The 22,448-nt window shown below is 44.4% G+C and overlaps 2 protein-coding genes across 5 annotated transcripts in view; both read left to right on the top strand.

The window, feature by feature from the left end:
- htt (huntingtin) overlaps window positions 1-3,160 on the top strand; it is a 46,441-nt gene extending 43,281 nt beyond the window's left edge. For all 3 annotated transcript variants that reach the window (XM_076294240.1, XM_076294241.1, XM_076294242.1), the window contains 2 exons: window positions 139-299; window positions 700-3,160. In XM_076294240.1, coding sequence (XP_076150355.1) covers window positions 139-299; window positions 700-913 — 375 coding nt within the window. In that variant the 3' untranslated portion in view covers window positions 914-3,160. The remainder of the gene's footprint in view (window positions 1-138; window positions 300-699) is intronic.
- Window positions 3,161-6,491: 3,331 nt separating this feature from the next.
- The window catches only part of rgs12b (regulator of G protein signaling 12b), a 63,455-nt gene continuing 47,498 nt past the window's right edge, over window positions 6,492-22,448 (top strand). For both annotated transcript variants that reach the window (XM_076294243.1, XM_076294244.1), the window contains exon 1: window positions 6,492-8,687. In XM_076294243.1, coding sequence (XP_076150358.1) covers window positions 6,492-8,687 — 2,196 coding nt within the window. The remainder of the gene's footprint in view (window positions 8,688-22,448) is intronic.

Consider the following 22,448-nt stretch of genomic DNA (forward strand, 5'->3'; position numbering starts at 1 on the left):
CTGTAAGTTTACGGTTTGGTAGTGATTGTGGAGCAGACGGCCTGGCCTGCCCAAGACGGACTCTTCTTGGCGCTTAGCTGAGGGTCAGCTTAATGAAATGTGCTGTTTGACCCCCTCCCTCCCTGGCTCTTGCTCCAGGTGTTCCAGACGCTGCATGCCACCGGCCAGTCGTCCATGGTGCGCGACTGGGTGCTGCTGTCCCTCTCCAACTTCACCCAGCGCACGCCTGTGGCCATGGCCATGTGGAGTCTGACCTGCTTCTTCGTCAGCGCCTCCACTAGCCAGTGGATCTCCGCTCTGTATCCTTACCCTGATGGCCTGATGGCGCTCCTTTAGGCCTGATTCATAGTCTACGCAAGCTACGCCAACACACCTAGCTAAGGATTTGGCGCGTACTTGTGTAGCAAAATGTGTTGTCCAATGTTTTTTACGCAACGTAAACACACTTGCCATGTCATGCATTTGCGATGGGGGCACATCGCTCGCGTAGCTTACGTAGACTATGAGAAAAAACTTTGAAATGTGCGCAAGCCTTGCATTGTCAACTGTGTCTGCGTTCCTTGCATAGAGAACCAGCTCTTTGACGCACATGCGTATGCACAAATATACATGCAATTCCGTCATGTAAATTTATAGTATATAGTATACATACATGAATAGGCATGTATCATTTTTATTGTCCTTGACTCATCATCGCAGCCTGCCTCACGTGGTCAGTCGCATGGGCAGGGCGGACACGGTGGATGTCAGCCTCTTCTGCCTGGTGGCCATGGACTTCTACCGGCACCAAATCGACGAGGAGCTGGACCGCCGCGCCTTCCAGTCCGTCTTCGAGATGGTGGCCGTGCCGGGCAGTCCGTACCACCAGCTGCTGTGCTGCCTCCAGAGCATCCACCAGGACACTCCGCTGTGAACAAGCCAGTCAGCCTCACTAGTTCACACTGTGACACCTCGTTATGTCACAGTTTGTCAGTGTGTCAGTGTGTCCTCATAAGTCACCACAACACCTCCATGTAACGCCCTGTTATCCTCAATGCACTGGGAGGCCTTTTTGTCCAGAGGCCCATCTATGGTTATAGTACCAAGGATCATCACCAAGACCACAGCCCCTCAAAAGAGTTCTAGAATCACTGTGAGGTAGCCTTCCCACAATGCACAGGGACTCCTTGCAGAGTGATTGATATCTCTAGAGCAAACCAAGAGTCGTACTAAAGTCCCTCTGGAAATCTGAAACCATTATGCGACCATCCCCACGTAGAGTATGCAATCATGTTTAATCGTGGGCGCTTTCTTTGCATGAAAACACAAGAGTGTGGTAAATCGAGACTGTCAGATGAACGCCTCCTGAAAGTGGATCTGTGTCCAAGCAACAGGGTCTGACTGACACCTCCACCTCCTGCCCGCCAGACAGCCAGCAGCTTGTGGCAGAGGCTCTTTAAACAACCATTCAACTGACAAAGGCCTCCCCAAGAAGTGGTCTTCATCTCAATCCCAGGTCTTTTCCACTCCTCCATAACTCACCCTGTTTGTCTCCATGGTCTACAAGGTGGGGGCTAACTTTAACAACCGGGCTTTCACTTACCCACTCCTCCTCTCTGCCATCACCCCTCCCCTTTTCTGTCTGTCTGAAAAGAAAAAAAATAACATTCCTTGATTATTATGACTATTGTTATTATTTTGCACGAATGTTGCATTGCTCTGTGGATCTGTCCTCCAGCACTTGAACACTGAACAGAATATATTATAACTTAATTTGTATCTATATCCTCTCCTGAAGGAAGTATGCTTGAGCCATGGCGTTATTACAAAAAAAAAATCATTAAATAAGACTGAGGATGTAGTATATTTAAAAGTAAGATGTGGTCAATACTTCTATTTTTGGTGCCGTTTTTGTTACAGTCTTCAGGAGTGATCTAAAGGGGCCTTTTTTCCAAAGGGGTTGAAATCTCAGTGTCTTGTGTGTGTGACTCTCATCTGGTTCCTTTTTTAATTATTATTATTTTGGTCACTCGTCAATACTGGACTGCTCTTGATGGAGTGGGAAATGGAAAATAATTGTGAAAGGTTTGGTAATGTGAAAGATAGAAAGTTTGGTAAAAGCCATAATAACCATACTTTTGTTTCTCTATTGATTGTATTGTCATGGTGGACAACATTATTTTTTGTTGTTAAGCATGCTGCAACAAGTTGTTTGTCCATTAAGGCAACAGCCTTGCGTAGTGTGACTGTTTTTAATCTCAGGACACGAGATGTGATTATTGATCCCCATAATGACTAGAAGTTCTATTTTAATGGAGGGTGTATCTATATTGTGTAATATGTATGAAAGAAAACAAAAAAATACAGAAATCTGAAAGGACGTGTGTTTAATCAAGAAAAATGGGCGATCCAGACGTCCCATTGCCACTGTTTGTCGAGCACACAGAATCGTTGACGCTAACCTCTGAATGCCCACTTTGTTTTTTTGTTTTTTTAAATAGGCCTGTGTCTCGTTACGTATGCTTTGTTGATTCATTTGACAACAAAATTCTCTTAATGGGAAACTGTCTGAGCACTACTGAACTGTAATAAAATAAAATCAACAATAAATTACATTTTATAATCTTATGTTTTAATGCTCAATTGAAGGAGGTGTATTGTGAGCCCTGTAAGTACATAAAGCCTTAGTCAGCAATCTGATCGTGTATATATTCACTAGTGGCATGCTCCTGATAATTGCAAAACTCTTTCAATACCGAAGTAGTGACTGGGAAAAGTCATGATTTGGTACCAATGCAGTCAGCTCTAAACCATAGATTGGATGATGCCTTGAGCAAGCGTTGACAAATCGCAGGTGTTTGCGGGCAGAGGTTACTGGCAAGGTTGGTCCATAGCAGCAAGTCTCCTGCAGCAGTTCACACTTTGTACAGTATGTTAGCATTTCAGTGTTTACAGAACTTGAGGAAAGATTTCTCTGTCTCTCTTTCTCACACTTTGAAATAAGTATTGAACATGTGAACAGTGATCATATTAGTATGTCAGAAGCTTCAAATTGACACTTGATATCTGTGTAAAATGTATCATATCCTCTCGCAGGAAGGTTTAACACTCACAGCTAACTGTTTCGGTCAACGTACCTTTCCAAATGATGTATTTACACAATAAAACAGTGATGACAGCATTGTTTTGTAACTGTTTCCAAACCCTGTTTCATTTATCAAGAAAACAACATGGCAGGTCAAATAACAAATGTTGAAATAATGTTGAATGTTTGGATTTCAAGAAATTCGAAATGACATGGGGGAACCAAGAAAATATGGTTGATGTGGGACATTTTTTTATCATCTGTTCTTGCATGGCTACTGAGTGGGGTCCTTGGACGCCTCTTATTTTTAATTCTTACACACAGGGCCTGGACCTTCTGTTGCCCATAATACGCTTTCTGCAGAAAGCAACGAGCAAGGGACACACTGAGGGGCTGGGGTGGAGTCCAGCACACAGTTTAGCACAGCAGAAGTAGAAGTGCTTGTTATTTTTTTTGTATCCCTTTGTCTGTTGGTCTTTCTTTCTTTCTTTCTTTCTTTCTTTCTTTCTTTCTTTTAAAATAATTATTATAACAATTAGATTCATGCATATCCCTGGTCTTGCTAAAGGAAGACAGGAAGTTGGCATTGACCTACTGACCCCAACTCTCTCCATCTGTCTGAATTAGGCGGGAGCAGATGCATCTGTCTCCCACAGACGACAGGGCTTAAGGCACACTGGGAGTTCATGATGGCGCAGACATGTTTTGCCTCTTAACTGTCTGTTTGGGGTCTGTTAACCCCGCTGTGTGAAGACACTAAACAGGATTATGAAAAAATTGCACCCAGATCAGTTAGAGAAATACATGGCTAGCTCTGGAGTGCTCCTAAGAACCATCAGTAGTTGAGTTGCTCTGCAAGCAAATGCATTAAGCAAATTATACAATCAGAAGATATGAGTGTAATTAATGACTTAATTATGTAAAGTAAAACTTGATACATTTAAATGAATAAACGATTTTAAGTGTCATCTGTTTTATCTTTTTTATTATTATAATTTATTTGTGATTTAACATGTGTTATTATTTTATATTAACTTTAGACTAATAGCTAATTAGTTTCACCATAAAATTACAACTTGTGATTACCACCATATGTTGTAATGCCATATTTTATTAATAAGCCTATATTGTTTTTGGCTACAGATAAGCTTTGTGTTTTGGGAACGCAACACTAATCTGCTCAGCTGATTAGGGTGTTAAGTCTTGGCAGATGACGCTGAACTTTAGGGCATGTCCAAAATAAGCGATTGTCAAACAGGCTCTGTTAAAGAGGAAAGTGTCAACAACATTTGGTGATGACTCTGTGACTGCTTCATTTTAGTTATAGCTTCATATTCACTCTGGAGGGACACGCAAGGACAGTATAGGCCTACTAAATTAAGAAATCAACGATTCAAAATCAGGATTTGACTATTTTTTTTAGCCTAAATATAAATGTCCATTGCTGCAAATGTGACCAATTGTAGCCTATATGATCATTTCAATTTAGGATTAAATGGAGGTGGAGTCAAAGTGTCCCATGTTTTTATTTAATTTTTTTTAGGTGTCATAAATGTTACATCCTAGAACTACTCTTTCTCACGGAAAATAACATCGCGAAATCATAGGGAGAAAATGCAACAATGTTTATTGATTTCCTTGTGACTTAAGCACTGCCCCGCACACGCGCGCACGCACGCACACGCGTACTATCCCAGCACGGGCTCCTTAGCTTTCTTTTGTTTAGCTAAGATAGCGGCTATCCATAAGGAGATGTGAGGAGTTGCGATTCTGCACCAGGAAGCATCCGGTAAGGCTGATGTGTCACAAAACTCTGTATCTGAGTTATTCTGCATTTTGAATACGTTGACAAACTATACATTGTTTGATGTTAAAGTTTATGTCTCTCGAAAAGGGATCCCTACGGAATGTCTTGGATAAAACGTTATGGGTTAAGTTTCAGTCACTTAACTGCTATGTTGGCTAGCTTTTGCGATCGAAGCCTTATGTCTATAAACATAAATTTGGTTATATGTCGTGCTGCAACTCTGGTCGTTGTAGTTAATCGCATTTAACATAATCCATTGTAAGCTTTTTCACTCGAAAACCAACCCATGGTGTTAATATCTACTGCATGCTAGTGTTCGGTCTATCCCATTAGCAGCTATGACAACTGCAACAATACCGTTACTCGCTGGCCAGCTGTTTGGCAGGGTCGAAAAACAAAAGCCTAACAGGTGAAAATGTGAGGAGTATCAAGGACCTATATTTACAGTCTTTCCCCTGTCTGTATTTTGTTTTGCAGACACGAGACATGTAAAGTTATGAATGCTTTTGTAAAGTACGTGCAACACCTGTGGAATATCATACGACTTTACTTCAATTCTCAGACTAACTTGGTCATTAGTTGAGGGGGTTGACCACTAGGAGTGACAACAACATGCACCAATAGGACAAGCAAAAAGTTAGTTGACATTTGGATGTCATGGTTACACAGGTTGACGCGTACACATTCCTACAATGGGGAAAATGAAGGCGGGATAGGAATGTCAAGCAGGAGTGGATGAATTTTCTTTGCACGAATTTCAACTAACGCATTTGAGAGGAAAAGTTTCCAAATTCGCATGAGATAAAGTTTCTACTTCACTCGTGCAATAGATACGCAATGTTTGGACAATCAAATCCTAGAAGAGAGCCAGTCAGACATCACTCACAGCTTCCATCTGATGTAGCTATTGTTTGCTAGATAGAGCTAATGTGGAAATTAATGTATTTCGCCAAATAACTTTATTGAAATCAACCTTGCCCAGTTTGTGAACAAAAAAGAAAGAAAGTTACTAACCTAATAGCTAGTTACTGGTTTACATGAAGAAAACGTGTTTTGCATAATTGATGCTGAAGTTCTCTGAGACTGTATGCTCAAATTTGACCTGTGAGTCATAGTTAACATCTACTGCTAGTGAGCTTCCATCTGCATCCGGTATTCAATCACCGCCCTTTAATCAATGTTTATGTTTTGTTTTGGTTCAGATTTTTTAATTAGCTTTACCTTTTATCCACGTAAAATCATTTGATTATCCTAACCGACCGGTAAAGCGCTGCTAGCGTTCGTTATCAGTCATAATATTACATTAAATATGAAAATAATGAGAATGTAGATGTTACTTCTGCCTTTTGTCAAATTGATGTTATTTTAAGTTATTTTCTGTCATTCCTGTTTTAGCTGTACTACTGCGTCCCCACTTATGCCCCCCTCCCCTCTCTTTCTACCAAAGGTGCCCTGTGAAACTGAGTTGACACCAGCATGCTTGTGCCGTAGTGGGGCAGCGTTGGCACAGAGGGCGATGGTATCGACCAGGCGTTACATTTAGTTCCTCTGCTCCGCATTTGTGAAGCTCTCGTCAGTGGAGTGAAAAAAAAGAGAGAAGAAAGGGGGCAAAAAGAGACCATGTTCAGGCAACAGGATATGGGGAAACGGCGCGGGGCGAGCTCTCAGCCTGTTACACGAGTGCGTGGGGTGGAGGTGGCGCGAGGCCGCACGGGCTATGGCTTCACACTGTCGGGCCAGTCACCTTGTGTGCTCAACTGCGTCCTGAAAGGCAGCCCTGCAGACTATATGGGCTTGCGTGCTGGAGACCAAATCCTCAGTGTCAACGACATCAACGTGTCTAAGGCCTCACATGAGGACGTGGTGAAGCTCATTGGCCGGTGCACTGGAGTCCTGCACCTGGTAGTGGCAGAGACCCACCAGCGCCACCACCACCACCATCACAATCACTCTCACGCACATCACCCTCACTATCACCATCAGCATGTTGACTCTTGCTCCAGTGACGAGGAGCTTGCTTACCAAGACCCCAGGGGTGCTTGGACCACACGGCCTAAGGTGGACTCGAAGACTCTGGGGATCAACCGGGCGGAGCGCGTGGTGGCGGAGATGCAGTCAGGGGGCATCTTCAGCATGATCTTCGAGGGCGCCTGCTCGAGCCACTCGTCCAGCAGCTCGGAGAGAGCGGCGGCCGTTTCGTCCTCGGCCGCCAAGCCCAAAGGCAAACCCCGTCACCCTCTGTCCGAGTCGGACGCCTTCCCCTACCCCAGTACCCGCAGGCACCGCAGCCAGCCGGACTTGCTGTCTGAGGACGAGCTGGCCAAGGTGCTGCAGGCCGACGACTCGGTCTTCCTGGACGTGTTCGAGGTGGAGCCGCCAGCCCCCGCGATCCTTCCCGACTCACCCGCCGGCGGTGGGGACGGAGACGGCATCCTGAACGTGGGCATGGTGGTGGGCTACCTGGGCTCCATCGAGCTGGCGTCGGCCGGCGGCAGCCTGGAGAGTGACAGCCTGCAGGCCATCCGTGGCTGCATGCGGCGCCTGCGCGCCGAGCAGAAGGTGCACTCGCTGGTGCTGCTGCAGGTCATGCTGGACTGTGTGCGCCTGCGCAGCGAGCGCGGCCACGTGCTGGCCACCTACCCGGCCGAGAAGCTGGCCTTCAGCGCCGTGTGCCCGGACGACCGGCGCTTCTTCGGCCTGGTCACCATGCAGGCCACGGAGGAGTATCGGCGGCGCGAGGAGGCGGACGAGGCCGAGCTGCGCACCTCCTGCCACGTGTTCCTGGTGGACCCCGAGCTGTGCCACCACAAGGTCCACCAGAGCGTCGCCCGGCGCTTTGGCTTCGACTGCACGCCCGACCCGGACACGGGCGGCTGCCTGGAGTTCCCCCCCACCTCCCAGCCTCTGCTTCAGTTTGTGTCGGTGCTCTACCGCGACATGGGCGAGTCCATCGAGGGCGTGCGCGCGCGGGCCTTCCTGGACAACGGCGCCGGTGGGGCTGCGGCCGCCGCTAATGCCGCCGCCGCTGCCGCCGCCGCCGCGGGCGACATGGACGCGCAGCAGAACAACAGCACCAGCAGCAACAGCGACAGCGGCATCGGCAACTTCCTGCCCGAGGAGAAGAGCAACCGTGTGCTGCTGGTGGACCTGGGGGGCAACGCCCCTGGCCGACACGCCCCCTCCGGGCCCTGGGAGTTCCCCCAGCCAGCACGCGGCCCTCCCCCGCCCCCGCCCCCCGCCGCTCACAGGAACGGCTACCGGCACGAGCCCCTGTCCGACCTCGCTGACGCGCCGCCCCTCTCCACCAGACACCTCAGCGTCTCGTCCAGGATGGAGCTCCAGGGCCATCCCTCCCGCTCGCACTACTCCAAGAAAGCAGCGGCCGGAGCAGCAGGGGCAGCAGCGGCAGGAGCAGCAGGAACAGCAGGAGGAGGAGGAGGAGGAGGAGGAGGAGGAGGAGGAGGTGGTGGTGGTGGGAGCGGTGGTGGTTCTGGGGCATCGGGGAGCCAGCGCTGGCTGCCGGTGCACGTCCTGCGGGACTGGAGACAGCAGCACGGTCACAGCAGCGACCAGGAGTCGTACGCCGAGTCCACCGACGGCTGGTCCAGCGCCAACTGCAGCACTCTGCCGCCTCCCATGAACAAGATTCCGGCCGACCGCTACCGGGCGCCCGGGGAGATAGTGGCTGCCGCCACCGCGCAGCCCCACCGGCTGACCACGCAGAAGGACGAGTGGGCCAAGAAGCTGTTCGGCACAGACAAGGGGCTCCGCGAACACCAGAACGGAGCCAGGGGCAAAGACGGAGCGGAGAAGAAGGTAAGAAAGCCGGCCTGCTGTCTGTTTGACTTTCTTTTCACATCTGAGTGCTTGAGAGCAGAAGGAAGGCTCAGTGCATAGAAATATTTCCACTGCATGAGGATGGTGTAGTTTCTGAAGTCCTACAAGCTCAGTTGAAATGTGTGGATGTGATTTCTTCTACTAATGGAGTTTGTAACTGAGACAAATGTAAAGGTGTATGATGCCATTTTCATGCCCATGTATTTATACATAGCAAGTAAGGCGTAAATGGTTAAACTAAACTCCGTTTCTTAGTTAATTCTGAAGCAGTGAAAAACAGATCTGCAGTGGGCTGCTGGAGAGCCCTTGGAGGGGACATGCTAAAACTGACTCACAGATGAGAAGATTCAAACTCAGGGTAGGCTCCTTATCGCACCGCAGCAGTGGAACATTTTCAAGACAAAATGGCTGCTACAGGTGTTAAAAAACACTTTTCTACTCTGGTCATTTTCTGCTTGTAGACCTGCTGAAGGTTTTTTTTTTTTTTTTTAGATCAGATTAACCTGAATTAATTTTATTTGTCCTGTTCCCTCCACTGATATCATTCAGCACCCAAATGTCATATCGCAGCCTGTTGTGGACTGAAGTCAGTGACATGCAGTGAATTAGAGCCCCTCAGACAGAGCAGAGGCAGTGGGGACGGGAGCAGCCCGGGTGCTGGCAGGGTTGATCAGGACGGGAGCAGCCCGGGTGCTGGCAGGGTTGATCAGGACGGGAGCAGCCCGGGTGCTGGCAGGGTTGATCAGGACGGGAGCAAGGCTATGGCTAAATCTCCATGTCCCCCCTAAGGTCTCAGCCCTGAACCCTAAGAGACGTAACTGACATCTGTTGATAAGTGATTGAGTTTGAGAGACTGTAAGGGTTTAAAATGCTACTAACAGGAATGGGATGGCCATGTCATGACGCTGATTTGACAACATCAGAAACGTGCAAACAGGTTTATGACAGTTGTTTCTTTTTTTCCAAGCTTCCAGCCTCCGTTTGGGTAACCCTGTGTTTCACGTCACAATGCCACGAGTTGTTGGTAATTCCCTTGGGTAAAGTCTGCATAAATGGCAAGAGCACAGAAAGGGTGTGAGCAAGCCCTCACACACTTCACAATTTCACACTGGGACAGCCCTGAGCCCTCATGAAGTTAGCAGGATCAGGCATCAAAGTGTGGGAGTTTGTGAGGGAAGACATTGAGATGCAGCGAACCTGTCAGCTCTCCAGCCATAGTCTGCATACACACATCCTCAGCTTAGAAACTTGCCTGGTGCTGAGAGGGGTGTTGATTTTTGGCTGCACACAGATCTGTGTTTGGACATTCACTCAAAAGTCCAAATATCTTTTCTGGTCTTTAACGTAAAGCTTTGATATGGTGCAAATGTCAGGTAGATTTTAACTGTTTTTTTGCATTTCTTAAACTCCCTCCCAAAATAGCTTTTGCATGACTCATTGTATGAAAAAACGTAATAGAGTTTATTATTGAATGATAAAAAAAAGTGCTTGAGTAATATTTAACTAGCTTATTTGAGAATGACCACCTCTTCAAAAAGGGCATTTCCTGAGGGAAAATTAGGTAATAGGCTAAACACCAAAAGTGACTTGAACAGATACGATTGGTTACCTCTGCTACAACTCATCTGAAAGAATTCAGACCATAAGCTTCATTATGGCCACCTTTGTTGACTCTTGTCCATTTCGTCGTGACTGCGTAGGTTGATGTGCTTTGCCAATACTGTGGAGCCTTGAGCTTGTCGTCTGTTATCAGGGTATGACTCCAGTTGGACAGCCAGCGGTCCTCTGGGGGTGGTGTGTGTGTGTGTGTGTGTGTGTGTGTGTGTGTGTGTGTGTGTGTGTGTGTGTGTGTATGTGTGTGTGTGTAGTTGTGGTGGTGTGTGTGTGTGTGTGTGTGTGTGTATGTATGTGTGTGTGTGTAGTTGTGGTGGTGTGTGTGTGTGTGTGTGTGTGTGTGTGTGTGTGTGTGTGTGTGTGTGTTTGGGGAGCGGGGGGGAGGGGGGCGGGGCGTAAGCTCAGCAAAATTAAGACACAATATGAGGAAGTTGGAGTCCGCAGGAAGACAAAAGCGCCACTGGAGGCAAAAACAATGTCATTCACAGGGCTGCCTGGTTTCCAGCTGAAATGTTATCATAGTAGTAGGCTACATGTCCACATTACACAGGGAGTACGTGGCAACGCAGCTCTGTGGTTTTGTCTGTCTCATCTGTCACTGGTCAAGACAGAACGCACCATTCAGGGCACAGCAGCTGTGAAATGGATGTGTGTGTATGTGTGTGTCTGGGGAGTTAGAGTGGCCTCGATGTCCGTCTGCGGTCAAGGTGTCTGAGTACTCCCTGTCGCCATGGTCACCCTGTAAATGCCTCCTTGTATTAGCCTGAACTGTGTGTCTGCTCAGCCATGTCGGGCCTTTGTCAGCTGGTATATTGTTAGGTAAGGAATTGGAGACTCTTGATGTAGCCTACTTAGGGAGATGCTGTGAGTATTTTGCAGGCTTTCTATTTGTTTGTTTTGTATCTGTAACTTGTTTTTGAAAAGTGTACTTTGACCTTTGCGAATGACCTTTGCGAATGAGTGGAGAGCCACCATGGGCCTTTGCCATGACTCTAAACTAAGCAGGAGACAATAAGTGGGAAAGGACTGTTCTCCCACGTAAGGGAGTGAAGTGCACTTCACAACGTAAGCACTAGGTGGCAATGTTTCCTCACATTGCTGTCTTAAGTGGTGAGAGTTTGTTGGTTAGAAGAACATTCCCAGTGAAGAACTAATTAGGCCTATAGCTTTTATCTGCCAAGACAGTAAATTATTTTCAGAAAAGGATGTGTAATTTGATGACTTACAGGGTAGAAGAGCTGCTCAAAGGGCACACCCAAAACAATCTATATTTACACAGCAACCACGTATATTTAAACAAACAAACACATATATAAACAGACAGACAGACAGACGGTCAGATAGATAGACGGACAGATAGATAGATGAACAGATAGATAGATAGATAGATAGATAGATAGATAGATAGATAAAAGTTATATGAGCCAAGCAGTTAAAGGTTGTATCAGCGATAGCGGGGATACGTCACTTCTGTTGATGTTCAAACAAAACAGAGAGCTAGCTCCCCCTCCCGCCCGTGCAATTAAAACTCTCCTAAATAAAACACACATCTCGTTGGTTATTGGTTGAAACACTTTAATTTGCCTTTGAGTGGTTGCCAACCCTTGTTGGCAGCAATTGTTTTTGTGTACAGATCTCGGAGCCTAGGCATTTTTTTGACGGCCTGCTTATGGGGCAGACAGCTAGCGTTAGGAAAGATGTGTCCGAAAGAGAGAAGCTGGTGCCACAGAATAGAGATGGCAGTGTGGCCGCCATCTGCTCATGGATCACCATTGGGCTGCTCGTCATGGTCAAGTATGGCAGTGCAAGTAAAGGAGCTCTGAGCCCATCGTTCACCCTACACCTTTTAAAGTGGAGCAGAGGCAGCAGTAGACACACACACACACACACACACACAGTCAGTACAGATCAAGAAAGGGAGTGTGTGCTTGTGCGCGCGCACGTGTGTGTTTTTGTGTGTGTGTGTGTGTGTATGTGTGTGTGTCATGTGCGTATGTGAGAAAGGGAATTGCAGTGGACATGTTTGTTGCCATGGACAACAAGCTGCACGGATATCCACCTTTTTAAGATGCAGAAGCTTTTAAGCAGAAGCACTGAAGTGGTAGTGGAGGATGTTGCATACATTACACGCACACACACACACATGCACATGCACGCACACACAACGCACACACACACACAACACACACACACACACACACACACAAACCCAGATCGAAGGAACCACAAGATGGAGGAAGAGAATGAATGTCCCCTGTAGGGATGGCGAAATAAAAAAAAAAACTTAACTTAAAACTTGCTTTCCCTGCGCACCCACGCACAGGCACACATTACGCACAACGTCGACCTTCCATGCAACGCGGCACCGAGCTCGGGCTATAAAAAGCTCACGTTACAAAGTCACAAACAGAGAACGCTACATTTGGTGGTGTTACAGGAAAGTATATTAACCAACGTCTTCGTAAAAAAACGTACCGATTGCCAACAGCCTCTGTATCGTGACCGCCGCTCAGTCCTGTACATCCGTTCCGCGAAAATAAATCACACTTCAATTTGTCTCCATCTTTTACTCCATCCCCCACTCTTGAAACTTTTGTGTATGCTTGTTTGGCATGCCTGAGTGTGTGTGCGCGGCTGCACAGAGAGTAGCCTACTGGTGCTGAAAAGGTGAATAGATTGTAGAATAGCCTAAGAAGATGTAGCATTGTTATAAAACCTTTAAAATCTCTAAACAATCACAAGTAGGGCAGTTCATCACAGTTCATCCATTCCAACTGGATTGATGAAAGGTCACTTACACCTATAGGCTACATTGTATTTGGGAAAAGCAAAAGGTATCAGCATATTTTTATTTATTTATTTATTTATTTATTTATTTATTTATTTATTTATTTATTTATTTATAAACAAAAACATCTCTGTCAGTTCCATGCCATTTTCAACAGCTATCAAAAACAAAGGTCATTTTTGGATGGATTTTTTGTGAATGTTTCTTCTTCTACATAAGATTTTAGTCATCTTTAGTTCATGTGATACTTTATTGTTAATGCACAAATTAAGTAACAGTAGTCTGAAACGTTATTGTTAATGCACAAATTAAGTAACAGTAGTCTGAAACGAAATGCTGTTTTACATCTAACCAGTGGTGCAAATAACTGACATGTCCAAATGGGCCTTGATGAAATGCGTCGCTAGACTGTTCATACGCATTTTAACGGGCCAAAGTTGAGGAGCTGTTGTCCGTTATTGTTCGTGCAAATATAGGCTGATTCATGTTCCCTTGCATTGTGTAACTGAGGTCCATGGCTAGTCTGGCTTTCACCAGACCAAGCTCAATCTTTTAAGAAATCAAAAAATAAATAGCGGGCAGATCAGGCTGGGTTCACCCAGCCTAGTCCATAGGCACCCGATATTGTTTAATCAAAGCACATCGATTCCCCTCTCACACCCTGCACGCACTTAAAACAAATAAACAGGCGTCTCAGTCTCAGGCATGTATAGGCAAAACTGTATCAGACCGGGTGTAACGTTGGTAAATCTTCCATTGCACAGAATGATTTTTGTAGCACGTGCAACAAATGACAGTTGAAAGATACAATTACAGTGCTGCTATCAATTTGCTTGGTATAACCGCATTTATAGTTTTCTACAAATGCAATCAATCAAATTGGCCTCCATCACTCAACAAAGTAAAAACCAAGCATGTCCGATAAACATCCTCGGATTTATTTCGGCTTCAAGAAGAAATGGGAATTACATTTCATGTGAACATCGTCCTATCCTTATTAGACGTTCTCTGCGGTAAACTACAGTCCTTGTAGGAAGTGTCCATTGTTTTTCCAACCCACTTTTAACTTCCAACAAAATTACGTCTCACTGCAACGATGCGCCATCTATTGGACAAACGACTACTTATCGCCAATACTGGAAATGCAGCCATGATGATGATGATGAATATTTGGCTTTCTTTTGATCCTACTGAATTTGTAATTATGTATCGGCCGTTCTAATACCGATAGTATGTGGGTGCCTGTGTGTGTGTGCATGTGTATATGTGTGCACCGCCATCTACAGGCCAATGAGTGTACAGTCACTAAATGTACACATAACCTAATTTTTTTTAGACCCCCCCATGGATGAAATTCTACGAAACTTGGCATACCCCCAGAGAATGCCAGGTCAATCATACACATACAATTTGGTGCAGTTCTGAACATCTTAACTGAAGATAGGGGCGATTAAAGCAGAATAATATTGCATTTTCATTTTTTACCGGGGGGGGGGGGGGTGTGCAAATCACAAATGAGTGATTATGGGCCAGGTTGATGTGGGCCCTTGAGACCAACATACCATAAAAGATTCTTCATCCTCGGTGCCACGGTTCAGGTAGTTATTTAGGAAAGCTTTAAAAATAGTGTTTTTTTTGTTTTGTTTTGTTTTTTTTAACCGGCGGCAGAAAATTTTAACTGGTCAACGTTGATTCGGTCAACCACCGGTTAAACGGCTACCGGTTAACATCCCTAGTCCCCTGCAGGAAATGTCTCCTTTATTCAGTAAGCGACCTAGTTTGGTCTTTGGTCTCTGGGGACTGATGTGCTACAGCACGGAGTAAACAGGAAAGATGGCTTGCTGTGGTCAGATAAGGCAACATGCCTGCTGCGAACCAGCCACCACCCTACCCTGGGCAGATAGGAGTTGGGCAGTGATGAAAAAGAAGAGAAGAGGACAGGAGGAGAGTTGGCTCTAGATCACTGACCATTGCCTTGTGTGTCACGGCCAGCAGTGTGCTGTGCAGGGATGGACACTGCCGAAATGACACTGCTGGCTGATGATGATTTAAATCAAGAATTCACCAAAAGAATGAGAATTTCTCAGCATCTTAAAGGGGCCATATTATCCAAAACTCACTTTTTCCTGTGCTTTTGTACTTCCATTTGGGTCTCTGATGTTTCTATAAACACTCCAAGTGCAAAACAAAATCGTGCATTGAGATTTTGTTGGTTAGTTGAGAGATGTAATCATGCGCTTTCATGCCATTCAGATGTCTCCCCTATTGTAATGTCACAGTTGGGGAAATTTGAATAATACTACCCCCCCCCCCCCATCATTTACAACGAGCACCATGCGAAAGAGTATTAATAGACTACACAAAATATCCAGGCATCTTTTACGCGCTTGATATCATCCATATTTCAAGTATACAAACTGAAACTCCCCAAGACACGTCTCGTTCTTGTTTGAATATTAAACCAATATGACACAAGTAGGGGCGGGGTTGGTAAAAGACATCCGCACACCTGTAATTCGGCCATATAGTGTAGCCTAGCCTACGCTGGAAGGGACCCAGGCCATCTTGTAGTAGGTAGCCAGTTTCACAAATGCTTTTAAACTTTGAAATAGGCCACATCATAGGGCTGGGCGATATGGCCTAAGAAAACAAAAATCTCAGATTTTTTCACATAAAACACGATTTACGATTTTAATCGATTTTGATTGAAATCTGCATATATGTATCCTTCTTTCACAAGCGTCTTACACCATATCTTTAAGCGAATACAGTTGTCTATTTAAGATAAGTGAGCGTTTGCATGCTTTGACCTTTGTTGTGGCATCCATGTTTTTCACACATTCATGACCACTCACAGTGGGAAAAACAACGTAATCACGGGGGCGGTCCCTGATATTCCCTTCTAAGCTTATGGATGACCTCACTAATGAGCGCCATTACTTTTGGCATCAGATCCTGCTTACAGTATGTTTGCTGCCCATCAGCAGCTGGGTGAAGTTTAGACCCCGTTTACACGAGCATGTGTATTATTATAAACGAAGACATTTCCCTACGTTTGAGCCTTTCATTTAGACGCAAACGGAGAATTCGCCCCGTAAAGCGGTTATCCAAAAAAAACTCCGGCCAAAGTGTTTTTTTGGGAAAACTCCGTTTATGCGTTTGGTTCTAAACTGTGGAAAACGGAGTTTTGGGCAGCCAACGTCACAGTATGCGACAGAAGTACACCAAATGTGCGACCAATGTTTACATTTACATGTTCTCACGTGTGACTTTTCAGGGTTCTGATTGGTTAATGTGAGCTTGAGTTTATCGTTAGACTGCCACTGTGGTTTGGCGTGCTCATGACAGCATGTATGTACACGGGTTCGTGTAAACACATTTTAAAAATAAACGGTCTTGTGTAAATGCAGTTTTATTTGCAAACGTAGATGGCCAGATATTCGTTTAGGAAAATACCCTGCTTTGTGTAAACGTAGTCTTAGAGACATTGGACATAGCCTATGCCTGATCATTTAGAGACATTGGACATAGCCTATGGCAGATAATTTAGAGACACTGGACATAGCCTATGCCTGATCATTTTTCAGTGATCGAATTTAAAAAGAAAATCGATTTTAATAAAAACCTTGATTTTCGATTTAAATCGATTTTTTGCCCAGCCCTACTACATCACCTCTACTGGACTTATAAACTGACCCAAATAAAGTTTTACCCATTATCATTTAACATTGTTAGGCTATGTTGCGTCAATCGCAGGCATCTTTATTAATTGATTCTGCTAGTTATTGTATTTAGCAGACGTTTCAGCTAAACTCCAAAAACGTAACTATTAGGCCACTTTACGATGGAAATTCAAAGAGAACAGGCAATGACATTTGTCACACATTCTTTATTATTCCTCCATAACATATTGCATTTTATCACTGGCAGTCGGAGGTTCTCTGGTGCAGAATACTCTCCATCTCCGTGTCATCGCTGTGTCATTGCCATGTCATCGCCGCATCATTGTCATCACCCCTGGCTTTCGACCATGCCACCCATTGACGTCATTGAAAGTAAAAGGTTGACGTAAACATGGAATCAGTTCCTGAGTGGGGTGTGGCCAGAAACAGCTTATTTGCATTTAAGGCAACAGGCCCCAGAAACAGCCTATGAAAGGGACTGAATCTGGCGAGAATGGAGCTGGTGATAATGTGTAATCTCAGAGGAATTTTGCACACACAGCTTCAGGGACACGTTTTGTGCAACCCATAGGCCTATTTTGACTTGTTGAAAAATAAGTACATAATGGGACCTTTAAGTGTGGTTTGTTTGCCCCCTGGATGACACGCACAGAAACAATGTCAAGATGATGGCAGTACTTTGTGTTTTTGTAGTATATCAATAACCACTATTTTTGGCATGATGACAATTTCAAGCTGCTATTATAATATGTGACCAGGCGTGGAATTGAGGGTCGCAAGTGTGTTTTGAGGCATTTTGAGTTATTCACAGATTCTGAAGGGTAGGGCAGACACAGTTTTCTGTGAATATCTCGAGAACCGTAGGGTTTAGGAGGACCATTTTTTTTGTATGTTGATCTGAAAGGGCCATGTCAACCCATTCCATAACCACTCATTTCATGTATAGCGCCACCTAGTTAAACACAAAAAAGTAAAAATGAGGTGTTGTAATCGCAGGTATCTGTGACCTAACATAGTCAAAACTGCACGAAATTGAAAGTGTATGATCATTATGACACCCTCTGAATGCACGCCAAGTTTCGTGGAATTCCGTTCATGGGGGGCCACACAATAAATTAATTTATGTTACTATACACCAACTGGCATGTAGGTGGCCGGAGACAGTTTTCTGTGAATATCTCGAGAACCGTAGGGCCTAGGAGGTCCACCTTTTTTTTTTGTATGTTGGTCTTAAGGGGGCATGTCAACCCATCCCATTACCACTTATTTCATGTATAGCGCCACCTAGTTAAAAATTAAAAAGCAAAAAATTAGGTGTTTTCATCACAATATCTCTGGCTGACATGGTCAAAACTGCACGAAATTGAAGGTGTAGGATCATTATGACACCCTCCGAATGCATGCCAAGTTTTGTGAACTTTCGTTCATGGGGGGCCTTACAATAAAATAATTTATGTGTACATTTAGTGACTGTACACCAACAAGGATTCCCGGGACACTGAAAGACCGGGGTACACGAAACTTGGTGGGCATGTAACCCCACATGGATAGCATGGAACCATCGTTTTTCGTTTTGATCTGTAGCCCCCCCGCTGTACTGGACCCCCCGAAAGGAGGGTAGGGCAGACACAGTTTTCTGTGAATATCTTGAGAACCGTAGGGCCTAGGATGACCAATTTTTTTCCGTATGTTTGCCTCCAGAGGTCATGTTAACCCATTCCATGTGCACACATGTGCATAAACAGATACACACGCACACACAAACATTCACAGTAATCATACGTATGACACATTCTCACACAGTAGACATATGTACGCATGCATGCACATGCACAAACACACATACGCAGGCAAACACACAAGCACGCACACACACACACACACACACACCCACACACATAAACATAAACGTGTACACGCACACATGCACACAATTCAAGAATTTCTCAGAATTATGAACAGGCAAGATGGGGGTGGGTTTGTATAAAATGAATTTTACATGTGAAATCTATGAACTAATCATGTTTTGGTACTTGTTGTCTAGCAGATACCAGTGAGAATTGAGTGTGGATAATGCAATTTAGTGAGACAGTTAGAATCATATAGGCCTTTCAGCGTGATTTATTTTTGTGGAAAAAATGTGCTGGACTGGGCGGCGGTCATATTTTGTACCGCTATGCGGTACATCTAGTTTGATGGATGATGAATTAGAAGATACTTTGTTGAAATGAAAATTATTTTATTACAAAAAAACAGGATGTAGGCCTATACGAGATTTGAAATTGCAGCGCTCTCTAGACCCACAGTGTACATTAAACCTCTTATAAACATGACAATATAAACATAATCACACACACATAATCACAGACAATGACAAGGCACCAGGTACCTGCCATCAGTCAATACAAGACATTCACACATTCAATTCATAAATTAATTGCCCATCGAAACTAGTCGTCATATGATGCTAATGACCCATCAAAACTATCTGTAATGGGTTACAGAACCAGCTAGTAGCAATGGATAAAGTAGTCTAAAACAAACATGAGATCACGTTTGCAAACCATGTTATTTTGAATGGACACAAAACGCAAAGTAGATAACTTACCCCATAAGAAACTGAAAGGTGTTCCTGCAGACATCAGTGCCTCCAATTAGGGGTTTGCACGGCGTGTCATCAGATCTGGACATCGCCATATTGGAGATACTCGCCTCATTAGAAAGCATTAGGCACTGAAATAAATCCCTAACATCGTCAAGGAAAATGGTTAATTATTGCAATGTGTTTTAGGTTGTACAAATAGGCCAGCATGAGAAAAACATCTGGTGTAGGTATCGACTTCCAAAAGTTATTAAAAAACAAGGGAGTTATCAGAGGAAGGGGGGCGCTTGTGGTTGAACTTGGTACTTCGTCTCCCTCACCCAACTCATATGGATCTGCGCTGCCAATAATCCGTAATTTCTCGAAATATCGCGCCTTTTCTTGTGGTCCAAGTCCTGCCCTATATGCCTTTGCATCTTAGACGCATTTTGATGAGCTTTTCTGTTGTTTAGACACGGCTACAATCACGTAAGATATCAAAGTGCACAATACTCCATTGTACTTCATTCACTGAGTATCGCCAATATGGCCGCGCATGCTGGGTTACCATAGTTACCGGCCAGAACGTGACGTCGGTGCAAACCCCTAATGCAATAAGTTGTCCGGGCACACTTTCTTTTTTTCGGGAACTTTTTGGTTGATGTCATCTCTGAAGTACGTCTGTTTGCTTCGAGATGCCCAATTATTCGCATGTCCTGCCACTCTCTTTCGGCAGCCAGAGAATCCAAGCGTACAGTATGTTGTACATAACCTCTGGAGAAAGTTTGTGACTACACGAACGTGTACCAAGGAGAGAGTTTTCCTTTCTTCTTCCATAACATTTGCAGTAAAAGTTACGGATTTTTTCCATTTCGCGGTCTTTATCCCCGTCAAATGTGGAGATAGCATCTGATATCTTACGATCTAGCTCCTCTGCTGCCAGACCGAGAGATAAACAACATGTTATGTTCTGGAAATGTTATTGAACTGACAAGTAGTCTCATCAACAGTACAAACTTATCTCACAGAATAGCTTTATGTATTGCCACCTGATATGGTCCAGCATCACAAATTGCTAATACAAGACCACATCTGGATTTGCAGAAAGAGTCCATTGGTACCAAAAGGAAGGTATGCATAACACTTGAATAGCGTGATAATCTGGCAATCAGCTTAAATTTAAGTCTAAATAAATGAATCATCTAAAATGTTTGTGTCTTATTTTATTTTATTATTTATTTATTTATTTTAATATGGGCAGTGGATGTAATTTCTAGGAACACTATTCAATATGACACTGTGAACACGTATTCACAGACAGATCCCGAGCCTCTTGGAAATGTATTTTATCAGGCATTTAGACACTAGTCTAGTGTCTGTCATATGTTTACAAGGCTGCTCATTTCTTTGAATAGTGTTGTTTGTTTTGTTTTTTTCCCTGTCTGGCTGTGCTGCTTAAACTGTTTAGCTTGAAACCCACCATTGAAATGTAAATACAGCCCCAAGTTGTGTGTAATGGTATGTTTTACATGAATGTATTCAAATGTATGGATTTGAAGAGAACGAAGATATGGGGGTGTGTAATGTATAGACTTGGGTGTGTGTGTGTGTGTGTGTGTGTGTGTGTGTGTGTGTGTGTGTGTGTGTGTGTGTGTGTGTGTGTGTGTTCTTTTGTGCACACACACACACCCACACATGTGTGATCATCATGTAGCTAATGACAACTTAGGACAGGGGGGCATTTGAGTTTTCTCTTGTTTCCTGGCAACAGCAGCGACCATTTGATTGCACTCTGCGACAGTCGGCATTTCTCCACCCAGTCTTTTGTCTCTCCGCCATCGGTCAGCTGGTCCTCTGTGGTCCCATAAAAGGAAAACCTCAATTCACTCACCGTACTTCATTAGGCTGCCTTCAAAAATACAGCTTCTCATCATAAACGCTTCTCATCAGTAAATGGACACCCAGTAGATGCCTTTACACTGAGTGATGTGTGGTATCCATTGTGTAATTAATTAGTAACTAATTGCTGAATGCTATTGACAACAACAACAACAAAAAATGAGTGCAATTGCTACATATCACCGAGGAGTCTGACATGAAAGCAAATGACCTCTTAAAGGAATTATCCGGAGTAAAATGCACTTTAGATCGATTTACGGATGATTGGGGGTACATACGTTGAGATGACATCAAAATCATGTCATTCGGATGTGTTTTGAGAAAGTTCGATTGTACCGTTTTCAGTCACAACTCGTAGCCTGGAAGTGAGCGGGGCATTTCAATTGCGCCGCTACAAAACGCTATTTTTATACCTCTTCTACAGTTCCAAACAACATAACACTTACGTGGTAGTGAGTAGAGGGTCCCTAAAGCCAAACCGAAGTATCCCGAGGTCTTTATGTGGTCGGATAGAGAGTCCAGAATGAATTTCATCAAGCCAGTACCTTTCCGGAAATGTTGCCATCTTTGCCGCCACCTTCAGGGGAAAGTTCGTAGGAGTCTTATTGCTGAGTGTGTTGTAACACGCTCTGGAAATTCACAATTTCGTCGCCGTTTAAAAAAAAAAAAAAAAACATAGTCCAGTCCATACAACTTCATTTCAATTTCGAAAGAAATACTGGACTATGTTTTTTTTTTTTTTTTAAACGGCGACGAAATTGTGAATTTCCAGAGCATGTTACAACACAAGAGGTATAAAAATAGCGTTTTGTAGCGGCGCAATTGAAATGCCCCGCTCACTTCCAGGCTACGAGTTGTGACTGAAAACGGTACAATCGAACTTTCTCAAAACACATCCGAATGACATGATTTTGATGTCAACTCAACGTATGTACCCCCAATCATCCGTAAATCGATCTGAAGTGCATTTTACTCTGGATAATTCCTTTAAGATTTCCAATCGAAACGTGCCTTTGACTTGAAAAGAGGCTGGTTAATGTGAACTCCTAAGTGTGTGGGAGTGTGTGCACATGTCCTCTGTGAGGCCAGCATTTGTGGCTCTTGGTGAATTTCTCAGGTGTATAGTCCAGTCATTTTAAGCCAAAATAGGGGTCAATGTTGAACAAATTGCAACA

Source organism: Alosa pseudoharengus, unplaced genomic scaffold, assembly GCF_046254945.1.
Source record: "Alosa pseudoharengus isolate Yale_2024_CS ecotype anadromous, Long Island Sound unplaced genomic scaffold, YU_APseudo_1.1 YU_APseudo_1.1_scf_2, whole genome shotgun sequence".
Classification (NCBI taxonomy): Eukaryota; Metazoa; Chordata; class Actinopteri; order Clupeiformes; family Clupeidae; genus Alosa; species Alosa pseudoharengus.